The sequence below is a fragment of the Anopheles aquasalis genome, chromosome Y, assembly GCF_943734665.1.
Source record: "Anopheles aquasalis chromosome Y, idAnoAquaMG_Q_19, whole genome shotgun sequence".
Taxonomy (NCBI): domain Eukaryota; kingdom Metazoa; phylum Arthropoda; class Insecta; order Diptera; family Culicidae; genus Anopheles; species Anopheles aquasalis.
The window spans coordinates 3,458,817-3,471,253 of NC_064879.1; the positions used below are offsets into that span (position 1 = coordinate 3,458,817).

Below are 12,437 nucleotides of genomic sequence, written 5' to 3' on the forward strand. Positions count from 1 at the left end.
CAGGTTGAACAGACAGTAAGGAAGCCCTAGTGCAGAACCGTAGTGTGTCTCAACGATGGATTTTGCTGCAGTGGTTAGTTGATAGAAGCTCGCCGAGCGGGAATGGTTGAGAGCTGAGAGTGGGCCAGACCGATCAGGCCTGGATGCAAGGTAGTTGTTGATTGCTGTTGTTGCACCGCCCCATTCCACATCCATTCGCTATTTGATTTTTGATTGAAGACTCCAGATCCAGGAAGAAATGGTAGAACGTTGATAAATGGTGTGCTTGACATAACATAACACAGAAACATAGAGCTGGTTCTAGACGATTCTGCTAACGTTGATTGGTGTCCACCGTTCTCTCGTAAGGCTTCCTCCCTTTACGTCTGCGTACGCGTTCGGTCGGTTAATCAGGTGTGGTGTATTAGGTTACGGTGGGGGGCAAAAGTAGACCAAAGAGCCAAAAAGTAAGAAGGAGAAAGCAAGCGACCACCAAAAATCAAATCACACCCCGGTAGACCAGAGACCAAGGGACCCGGCAAGGAGAAAGTCGCGCACACGAAACGATGACACTCATTGGTGCGGCGCCTCCCGCCTAACAAAAGAGCGATCGGGTATCTGGGGCATAAAATGCCAATGCGAACCCAGTTAAAACCTCACCAAGGACACCTCAAAAACACCCTCCCGCGGGGGGCGGAATGTTATTCCAGATGGGAACAGACAGTGTCCTTGCCTCGTGGCCCGCTGGTCGGCGGAAACAGTACCGTTGGAATTGTGCGCGCCCGGTTAAATTTTGGGGGGGGGGGGGGGGGGGGGGTTTGATTTTTTCTTTTGGGAGTAAAGAATGCAAGCCGATTCCACGCCATCATGATCTCATCTCCCCCCCCCAGCCCGGCCCCTCGGTGGTGGTGGCCGGACACATTTTCCCTCTCGCTCCCCGCGAGCTTCATCATTTCATTCATGTGTATGTGTATTGGGCCAATTTTCTGGCTGGTTCCTCTATCTAGCCACCTTAGCTACCGGATGGGACACGCCAGGAATGGGGAATCGATCGAGGAAAGAACAGCAGCAGCAGCAGCAGTAGCAGTAAAAGAAGAAGACGCTGGGTGTATGAGTAAGTGTGAGAGTGGAAGAGATAGATAGAGAGATAAATGCGATGCGTGGAACCACACTCGTTGGGTTGGGCTGGGTTGAGTTTGGGGTGGCGGGTGCCGTGAATAGTTGCGCGATGACGAAACACACGCGACCGTGCCAAGCGGACCACGCACGATCTCTCTCTATCTCTCTCTCTCTCCATCGTGCGGAATGGGGTGGTGTGCACACGCAAGCGCACTTCGCTATTCTACCCCCCCTACCCCCGTGGCATCTTTCATCGCACACTTTTTCCTAGACACCATTCTTCGCTCTTCAACGTTCTTCTTCGTACCACCGGCCGCAACCACACCTGGACCCCCCCTGGAGATCCGCGATGCGCTTACATCCCAGGGCTGGTGCGTTTCCTCTCCACACCACTCCCACCCATCCATCCCATTTTCGATCGCCGGACGTGGAAAGAACGTGCTCGACACCGCTCGACGCGCTCCAAAAGGTTATCATGCTCCTTATGCTTTCAATGCTCGCTTATCGTGCGGCTGGGTGCGAGGTGAGTTCAATCGCGATTAGCGATTGATTGGACCACACCGTGGCGCAGTTGCCAGGTTGTCCACAACAACAAACGTTGATGCAACGCAACAAGTGCCAACGAAAGGGAAGAGCGGAAGAGCGGCAAATGGAGAAAAAAAAGCGGGCTGATGATCTTGATGACCGAACACACCCTCGCGAATGGGTCGCGCAGCGATCGCGAGTGAGAAAAGGATACCATTCGTGTTTGTGGTCGCATGCGTAGTGTGCGTAGCCTGGGGTGAATGATTCTTCTGCTGCTGCTGCTGCTGCTGCTGCTGTTTTTCGCCTAGAACTAATAGGATAATCATTAGCAGCAACAACAAAAAAAAACAAGACTGAGGGAAAAAGGAAGGAAACAACACACATACATACACACCAACACAAAAGGGTGCGTGAACACACCAGCAACACGCGCGATGGTTTTCGCCGTGTGTACGCCTGTTTGTGTAAAAAATCACGCGGGTGCGCGCACAAATACAGAGAGAAAGAGAGAGAGAGCATTCCACGAGCGCGTCATCTGTGTTTCCTCTCTCCTAACTCATTGCACCTTTGCAGCCCACCCCGACGCCCCCTTCACACCCTTTTTCGATCTCTTGTGGGTGGTTTGAAGAAAAGGAAAAGGAAAAGGAAAAAAGGGAATGGAAAACTTCGGCGGATGCGCCACTAAAATGCGCCGAAAATAAGCATGACGACCACGGATGACGACCGAGGGACCGTCGTCGTCGTCGTTGTCGCCACCATCGAGAGGGTTACGCGTACGCGTACGTTTGTTTGTGTGTGAGCAATCGCGCGCACGCTTAGGTGGTACCCGGTGGTGGTGTGCGCCCGGCGTGCCGCTGCTGCTGATATTGCAACCGCGTCGTCAGCCGGAGACAGGAGATGATAGGGCGCTGCTAGAGCCCAGTGCAATGCGTTAGTTGAAGGTTTGCGGGGGGGGGGCGCGAGAGGGAAGTTTGCAGAACGGAAGCGCTAAATAACGGTGGGGGCAAAGGCATAGGGGCGCACCAGTCATCACGATGCCGCGGAGTGACCACCGGTCACACATTGTCATCCCCACCGGTTGCCAGAGAAGGAATGTGACAGAAGGGGAGGAAGGGAGGGGGGGGAAGGGGGATTTGTTCTTACCTTTCGCTGGTGCTGCCGCAGTCGCGGTCGCCGCTGCCGTTGTCGTCGCCGTCGCCGTCGTCGTCGTGGGCTCAGTTTTTGCGCCAACCTCCTCCTCCGGCTCACTGGAAACCATCTTTGCTGCCTTCGTCCCTTCGGTTTCGCTCGCTTATCGCAGAACCGGTGTGTGCACCAACACCTTCTCTCTTTCTCTCTCACTCACACACACACACACTGTGGGCTTCCGGTTTCGTCTCCGGTGTCCGGATGACTGTTGCTGTTCTTCTAGTGTTCTTTGATAGAATCACAAACTGCGCTATAAAACTGTAGTAATCCGCTGCAGTCGCGTAAGACAGAGAAAGAGAAAGAAAGAGAGTGAGTTAGATAGAGAAAGAGGTGTTGGTCAGCGTCAAAGAGTTGATCAATCGCTGGCTGGCTCGCTTTCTTGCCTTCAACCGGGACTCCTAACACACACGCGCAAATATAAACATTCGCGAGATGATGTGGGGCGTTTGGCGAGGGGCGAGTGGAAAAGAAAAGGGGTGTTGGTGGAGCTGGCAACGACAGGAACCAACATGTTTTCGCACCGCACGATGGTGGTGGTAGAACGGTGAGCTCGGTTAAGTGGAGCAATCGCGGCGCTGAGAAAAGTCGAAGTAAAAATGGAGGAAAAGAAAATTGATCGCAAAAAGATGGTAACGGGGTGGCGAGCGGGCGGGCGGGCAGTGGTGGTAGTAGCTAGGGAAAAGCTGGCTGCAGCCGACAGCGAATACAGCGAGCGAGCGCACACATACTGGTGGTGGTGGTGGTGGTGGTTGTTTCATTGCCACGGTCGATTGGCACACGGACTGGTCAATTCGGTGGTCAATTAGTTAGCTCACATCCCCCTTCCACCCCGCCACCACACACACACACACGCATTACTACGCTGACGGGGCGGTGGGGTGCATGGAGAGCATAGTAGAAAAATGTAGGACGAAACGGATGGTTGGTTCCGGGGCCGGGCAGTGGCCCCGAAGAAAATGGGCAGATGAACGGGCAGAAGGCGCCGACGACGACGATGGACACGCGGGCAGCAAGCAGGGGGCCCCATCATCGTGGTCAGCGACGACGCAGCATGCCGAATCCGTTGGCGCGTTTATGGTGGCGAGTTGAGAAGGTTTTTTGCCGGTGTGCGGATTGTCACTTTTCCGATTTTGTAATGGAAGGCAGATGGCGTGGGACGAGGGGGAAAAACGCTCGAAGCCGGATTATTGTTGGAGAAAGAAGAAAGATAGACCAATAAAAAAGAGAAAAAGAGGCAAGGGGGGGGGGGGGGAGAGTGCGCGCAAAAGGAGCGACGACGATGGCGTCCGCAAGCCTTTATGTATGCGTACACGTTCTCAATGATCTCGTAGCCGCGGTAGCTCTTTCCCTTCTCGATGCTTCCGTTCAAGCGGGAGGGTGCGAGTGTGCGTGCGTGCGTGAGTACGTGCATGCGCGGCGAGCAATGGCGGCGACGGTTGGCCCTGCTTGCGCTGCAACCCCTACCCTCACTGCACAGCATCCACACCACAATTGAAACCGGGCGGAAAATGGTGGAGGAAGTGTTGGGCATGATGGGCCTCGGATGATGCGCCACGGCACACACCGGGAAATCGTTATGCGGACCGCGTTCCGCTTTTCTGACGCACATACGCACATGCCACCAACTCAATGCGTCCACTGCTGCTGCTGCTGCTGATGGTGGTGGTGGTGGTGGTGCTGCTGCTTGGTTTGCCCGCCGCAAAAGGTGCCGGGCGTGCCCCCAGGGCGCACCGATTAAAATGTAGCACCTTTGGGCCCCTTTTCTACGTTACCCGTTCCTTTACCACACCAGCAATCTTCGCAACCATGGGAAACTCACTCACTATGTGTTTGCTTTCAGGTCGTCGTCGTCGTCGCCACTTGTAACCGTCGCACGTTGTTCCGTGAGCTCAACCGCACACTACGACAATCTACGAAACAGTGAAAAATCCCGGTTCCCGTACGACAGAAATCGCTCAAGCGCCACTCAAAGTCCCCTGCTAACCCGTACGACAGAAATCGCTCACGTGCCACTCAAAGTCCTCTGTTAATGTTTAACAGAGCAGCTAACAGAGCGAGGTAAAAGACTAAAATAGGCCCCCCCCCCACGGTGAGTTACTGAGTGATCGAAAAAAACCCTTTTTAACTGATTAAATGCATTTTTTCATCCCTCCCTCCTTCCCGAATACATCAATTTACGTTTCCGCATATTTTAATGAAGGTTTTGTTATTAAAAATGCTGAAATTAACGTTTTTTTCGGTCACTCAGTAACTCGTCGTGAGTGGGGGGGCCTATTTTAGTTTTTTACTAATGGTCGTTATTGAACGTGAAAATTGTGAGCCTTTTTGCTGCATTACCCAACAACTCTCGTTGTTTTATACAACCACAAGGTCACAATGAATGAATTCTACAGTTAAACATTGATCTAGAGATTGAAAACCAAAGGTTTTCAAAGTCGATTCCGATCCAGTACCGTAAAACTACTGAACAGATTGGTTTGAATTTTTTATCACACAATCTGTACACTCTTTGTCAGGTAGTCCCTTAGAGATTTCATGAAAATTGTTGATAGATTATTAAAAAAAAATCTTTAAAAATCGTGTTTTTAGGCAAAATGACAAATAGCATCTCTTATTTATAGGGGTTTTAGCTTATCGTCCACAAAATATGATCAAAAGTTGTTTGATTCTCTCAAGATTTCGGATGTCTTGATTTTTGAGTAAGAAGTTTTGATCTGTAGAGTGGGATTTCGATTAAATCTTTCATTGATTAATTAATTAATCGTTCAAGCAATTCTAAAACGGGCTAAATCTCAGTCATCCCTGACCTACCTCAAGGCCATTTTCAAGGTTACTGCTGATTTCAGCTCTTTAATGATTTCCTGTAAAATAAGCCTTTTTCATGAGCGTTTGAGCTGAAATCGGAAATTTCAAACTTTGTCATGGGGGTTGCGATCGAAAATCATTCGAAAAAAGAACTCGATTTCGAAAACTGCTGCACGGTTATAGCCGGGGATACACGAAGCGTAAACTCTCGTATAAACTCAGAGCGCAATGCCAAAAAGTTTACGTTTGCCGTTTACACGGTGTAAAAAAGATTAAAGGTCCACGGAGCATAAATCCTAGCGTAAACGCTGTTTGCAAGCGATTTGCCTCACTATATTTCCTGTTTGTGGTTTGCATTAATAGTGAGTGATCATTACTAGCGGTTTTAAATCTTTTTCTTCGGAAAAAAGATCCTATTTTTCTCACAAAAGTCGATAAAAGTTCAGTGTAATTCGGATTACGCGTCTCAACCCGGTCATGTAAACATGTTCAAGTGTAAATTAATTTTATATTTACGCTTGAGTTTACGCTTCATGTATCGCCGGCTTATGACCAAACAAATAAAACGAATAAAAAAATGTTTCGAAAAACAAATAAAACGACCGTTGTTTCAACGGCTGGTTCAACGCTCGTGGGCAGGGAATAGCTCTTGTGGGTTTGGAAGAAGGAGTAAGGCTTTAAGAAGTAAATAAAAATACGAAACGAGATGACATGAGACAAGCAGAGAAAATTGTTCTTTTTATTTAACGTATGCATTAAAACAAAGGGACAAAAGATGCTGATCCGACCGAATCCGAGGAAAAAGTGACTACATCGCTGTGTGGGATTGGCCGTGAGGTCGTTGCAGCTGGCCAAACGCAGTTAAGAAGTAGAAGTAGTATAACATTTGACCAAAGCAATCACAAAGGACATTACACATGGTTGGTATTGTAAACAAACTGGACGAGAAAAAGAGAAAACGGACTCAAGATCTCTAACAAAATTAATCCTCGCGACCTGTTAGGCATTGCAATCCGACATACACCCTTACAACGTTTGCGGTAAACAGAATTGTTAATCCAACCCCAACGCTCTCTCTCCCTCAACCCACTTTCCTTTCACTGTTATCAGACCGCAGTCCCCTTCCGTAATCCGCATATTCCCTTGACCGCACAACGAGAGCAGCTGCAGAAGGAAGGATCGAAGGAAGGCTCTCGAGGTGCCCTCTTACCGTCATCGGCGTTATCGTTGCTCAGTGACGGTCATCGACAGTCTTCTGTTAGGCTGGACATTTTTCTGGAAGCCGGAAGCTTGCAGCCCCCCCCCCCCCTCCCCTTTGTCGGGATTGTCAAACCAAACACTCATAAAGCATCACATTTTCACAACTTCAAAATGCTGCCAACAATAGAAAAATTGGGGAAATTCAACAAAAAATCAACGGGGGCTCCCTGGATAATTTTCTAATCGATTAAAAGATTGATTTGCATATTTTAGATGACCCACCCAAAAAAGTACATTTTTGCCGGCATGCATTTCTAAATTTGATGCCATGAATGAAGTTTCCAGTATGTCTTCCCCAAACTACAACCAAATAGTGCCGAAAAGTGGTAGTTTAATATGACACTTACTTGAAACAACTATAACTGATTGGTTTCTTCACAAAAACAAAAAAAAACTCAAAATTGATCCAATTTCTGATCCGCGTTAACCCGAAAGCTTCCCTCGCTCGAATCGCGAAACTGCACTGCGATGCGGCACGGTGGGATGTATATACAAATCCTCTGCCCTTCTCCGTCATCCGATATACCCAATTCTGGATCCAGGGAGCGACCTGCGAGGCACCTAATCTTCATCGCCCGACTGGCGTTAGCGTGTTAATTAAATAGAAAGCAAAGGGCCCTAAATTCACCCCCCCAAGGGATCGCCCAGGATGGGCCGGATTCCGACCTGGAACGGTACACGTTCGACTTTCGACTCCCGGTCCCTTTTCTGGCTTGGGGGCAGGGCAGAGTGTAGAAGAGAGAGGGGACCATCGCGAGACCATCTGCCGGAACTGCCCGGGCGGGTAGTTGGATGAAATGGGGTGAAATTCGGAAATGGGGGGGTGGGGGATGCCTACCCTACCTCAGGGCTCAGGACCTCAGGATGGGCTCAGGACCGTGCAAACCGGCCAATAACACTCGGCTTATCGGTGGTTGCGGTCGCGTTCGGAGCCACCAACCGACCGAAGAGTGGCCATTCCTTCTTCTCTTCCTTCTTGCCAACCCCTGCTACTGCAACACCGCCAAGAATCGATTTCTGTGTGTGTGTGTGTGTGTGTGTGAACCGCCTTGTTCCTTGCCGATACCTTGACCACGGCCCAGCTGCGTACCGTTTCGGGCTGCGGCCCAATCGTCAGGCCGAAACGTTTCAAATCGGTATAATGTGGTGACCCAGAGGGGGGATGGGGCTTGGGAAGGCTTGCTGGCTGGTTGGCTCGCTTGGTCTTAAAATATTAATTTACTCCCGGTTCTGCTCCACTTGCCGCTGGCTGGCTGCTGGCTCATCAATATTCATTGGTAAAACGACAATTAATGAGTTTTTACCACCACTACCACCACCAGCAACCAGTCTGGCCCTTGCACGCTTGCAAGTTACATTAGTGCCCTCCCTCGATGGAGCGAGCGCCGACCTGCACCAATACTGGCTAGGCTGGGCGAAATGGGCGAACGGGCATCCGAGTTTCTTCCAAGGAGTCCGCAGGCCGTCGAGCCTTCCGGGCCGACCATTCTGGCCGGTCACGCGTTTCAGGTTCGTGTGTAGATCGTAGGAAGAGGAAATCGTAGAGCGTGTAAGGAAAGAAATCGCCTTTTACCACTCAAAACAAAAAAAAAAAAAACAAAAAAACACGGAAGTTAAAAGAAAATCCCCAAGCCCAAGCGGAGCGAAGAAAACGGCAATAAAGATGGCACCCGGTTCCGGGGTCCGGTTGGGACCGTTGGGTTGCTGTCGAGTGGACCACGAACTGATGAAACGGAAAGTGGGCTGTAAAAGTGGGCGGCGAAATTGGTGAACCGAATGGAAGGAAAGCGAAGCGTTTGAAGCACCCGTCCCAGAACGTGGAAAAGTTCGGTCGGATTGCCGAGCGTCGCCTCCCGGTCACTGCATGGGGCCGGATGTTGACCGAAGCCACAAAAAGGGGGGGGGGGGGGGTAAAGGTTTCCAGTAGAACGTTCGCGGTGCCACGTCCGTCACTGCACCGAACCGGAAATACCCGCCGGGAGATCAATCAAAACTTTTTCTCACCCATACCACCCATACCGCCAAGTCCCAAGTGTGGCCGCGTTTCGTCCGGACGCGCTATGCGGGTTGCCCGGGCCGTTTATCGAGGGGGCCGTCACTGGGCTGGAAAATGAAGCACAAAATTGGAATCCCCAAACCTGGCGGTAGGTGGGGGTGAGGGGAAGCGGAGGGGGATGGTTTTAAGAAACTCCTGAGGGGGTTGGGGGGAAAAAAAGGAAGAAGAAGAATACAGTGTACCAGCGAATGCCGGAGGTTGACGGTGCGTGGCCAGTCAAAGGGGATCCAGTGACACACACTCTCGAAGAGAAAAGTTCTTGCACACTCCCCCCCCCCCCCCCTCCCCGTTCGGGGGCCCCCATGAACCTCAGCTCAGGAGAGTTTCCTTGGAAACTCTTGCAAACTTCTACCGTAAGCCGACACATATGTGTAGTGGTACTTTTAGCGCACCCAGACATGTGGCACGATGTGTGGTGGTGACACCTCCCTATTCTCCTCTGCCGCAGTGGGCAGCTGCGCCCTTTAATCTGTTCCATTATTATCGTTACTAATTTTCGGCTGCAACTATACACACCCAACTCCCCCATTCAAGCAATGCTCACCTCTTTGTCCTCCTCTTTACACGGTGCAAATGGGCCGGTCCGGGCCGGAGTTGGTTCCAGCTCATGTTCCGACACACAACGGGACGACGTTGGCGTTGGCACACAGGTTCTTGCTTCTCAACGAACCTCGGGCGCTATAGCAGACATACACTATGTTTCATAACGATAGCCTCGCCCTGTTTTTTCGATTTCGCGCTCGAATAAAGCTCCCCAAAAAAAATTAAAAATACTGTAAATGTTCTTGAAAATGATTGCTAGGCCATTATGCCAAAATGATTGCTAGGCTAGGAGCCATATTTGAAGCAAAACCATCGTGAATAAATATTTTTTTATCAGTAAAATAACGCCGCCACGGCGGTACTTGCCTACTTAAAGTATACAAACATCAGTGTAATGTCCTGGCCAGCGATTTCTCCGGGCTTATATCAGGTGGAGAATGATTGGCGGATGTTAGTTAGTGATGTTTACGGGAATGGTAGGCAATTTGACACCATAGATCAGGAGCTAATAAGAGTGCATGGCGATCTCCTTGCGCACTGCAACATTTTTCATGCTCGCTGTAAGCAGGCCATCTCGCATTTCCAGGCACTTAATAGTAGAGGAGGAGTTGCTGATTGTAAATAAAATAACATTGATAGCCTAATGAATTGTTTTCCATCTTCATTTATTTTTTTTTGTATGGTGAGGCTATCATTATGAAACACCTCATTTTTGGATTTTTGGTTCCCAAATCCACAATTTTTAATAGTTTTTCAAAATTCAAACGGCATACGTCTTTTAACGATGAAAAGAACATTTACAATATTTTTTATTATTTTTGGGGAGCTTTATTCGAGCGCGAAATCGAAAAAACAGGATGAGGCTATCATTATGAAACATAGTGTAGAGAGAGACAGAGACAGAGTAGGGATGAAGTTGCAGATGCAGTTGCGGTCGGCACGACACAGCACAGCACGCCGCAAGCACCGTACGGGAGAGTAATCGTAACTGGCATTTACCATTGGCGTGGTTTATATGTGAACTTCGTCTAGTATGCTCACGTTCGCGGCATTTGCATATGCATCCGAGCAGTATACCGTTTGATGGCTTCACCTTGTCCACTGCACGGTGATGAGTGCCGAGGGGAGGATGCATTACCTGCAAGTAATGCCCTAGTCCAGTCCAGTCCAGTCCAGTCCAGTCCAGCCATGACGGTTCTGCGCCCACGCTGGTATGCTAGCAGCTGACGAGCAGACACAATGCAACCCCAGACCACCCGTGAAACCTTTCCCAAAAAGCGTTCTATCGGGCCAGTGTTTACTTATACATTCAGCGCAGTTCCGCAGGGGGTTCCGGCAAACTATCGGCGGTCATCCTTCCTAATTCGATTCGGAGAGTCTGCTCTCGGTGGTGGATGGACGTGGACGCTGCGGAACCAGCAACCGAGCAATGGCCGCTGTCGAGCGTATACATCGATCAGGCTTCCGGGCACGGTGGTCCCCTGCATCTATCACAATTACCTTTCCTGGTCCAGGGTGCAGAGAGTGCATACTACCATGATCAAAAATAAACCGGAATTTGGTCATAAAAAGAAAAGTACTTGTTTTTTCTTCAAAATTCAAATTGTCCCCTTCAAAGTAGTCCCCGTCGGATGCAATGCACTTGTGCCAGCGTTTGATCCACTCCTGGAAACTTTTCTGTATAGTCATTTTTTATACTATCATACTTTTAGTATAATCATTAGTGCCTCCGGCGATTTTAGCTTTATTGCCTCCATACTCTCAAAACGAGATCCTCGTAGTGGTTTTTTGAATAAATTTAATAGGAAAAAGTTACATAATACGAAATCAGGTGAATTGGCCGGTTGTTGAATGGTATTGGTATTGTTTTTGATGAGAAACTCACGAATAATCAACGCATCATGAGATGGCGCATTATCGTCATGGAGAATCCACGTGTTGTTACACGACAAAGCAGATTTTTTTGTTTGCGGATAAATCCAAATGATATGTTGGTGGTCTCAGCTATCTCCCTTATCGTCAATATGCGCTTTTCGATCAACAATTATCGGATTTCATCGACGTTTTCGTCAGTTTTGGATGTCAATGCCCTTCTAGGACGACAATCGTCCTCAACAGCCTCACGATCACTTTTAAAGCGTTTATACCACTGGTACACCTGTATTTTTGATAGAGTATTGTCACCATAACACTTTTGTAGCATTTTTAATGTGTCGGAACACTCAATTTAATTTTTAACGTTGTTCATGTTTTGAATCACTTTTTAAAAACCGCCATGACGTAAAAACTTAATGCAAACAAATCTCTGCTGTAAACGTAAATGAAGAGCTGGCAAGCTGAAACTTGGCATGTACATCACTAATAGAGCCGTCAACGTAATAAAAAAATCAGAATTCAAAATTGATAAGCCCGCGCGGAATAAATTCAAAATTCCGGTGTATTTTTGATCATGTATCGGTTTGTAGTATTAAGGTTGCGAGGGTCCGAAGCATCCGAACCGGCAACCGATACGCACGGCACACCAGGCGAACAGCTGTTCGCGCGAAGCGCACTCGCTTCTCTCTCTCTCTCTCTCTCTCTCTCTCTCTCTCTCTTTTTCTCTCTAGCCACACGGTAAAGCTCTCAAGCTCTAGCACTGAAACGGACTATAGCCGAACCCGAACGGAATTTCGGAACTGGTCGGCGCTCGGCGCTGCAAGGACCTATATACTCGTCGATTCTATCGCCGTCGAGGCCGATCGCGTGTTCAGTAGGTCCACGCGAAGCAAACCATGAGTACGCGCGTCCCGGAGGACTTTCCCGATCGTTATCGGTTGCTTTGCGGCACATGGTTTTTTGTTTTTCTTTCGTGTGGATCACCTTGAAAGACCGGATAGGTCCTCGGACGCGCACTCGAGATACAGGAGACGCGCGAATGGAGCTCAGTCTTCCTCAGACCTCGCCTGTCAATATTTATCGAAGT

The 12,437-nt window shown here is 49.2% G+C and overlaps 1 protein-coding gene across 2 annotated transcripts in view; it reads right to left on the bottom strand.

Moving 5' to 3' along the window:
* The window catches only part of LOC126579856 (protein FAM98B), an 8,060-nt gene extending 3,310 nt beyond the window's left edge, over positions 1-4,750 (bottom strand). Inside the window, exons 1-2 of one of the 2 annotated variants that reach the window (XM_050243510.1) lie at positions 4,635-4,750; positions 2,767-3,082 (exon numbers count right to left, since the gene is read on the bottom strand). In XM_050243510.1, the coding sequence (XP_050099467.1) occupies positions 2,767-2,881 (115 nt within the window). In that variant the 5' untranslated portion in view covers positions 2,882-3,082; positions 4,635-4,750. Of the gene's footprint in view, positions 1-2,766; positions 3,083-4,630 lie in introns of both variants that reach the window. The other variant, XM_050243511.1, reaches the window with a different exon arrangement.
* Between the last annotated feature and the right edge of the window lie 7,687 nt (positions 4,751-12,437).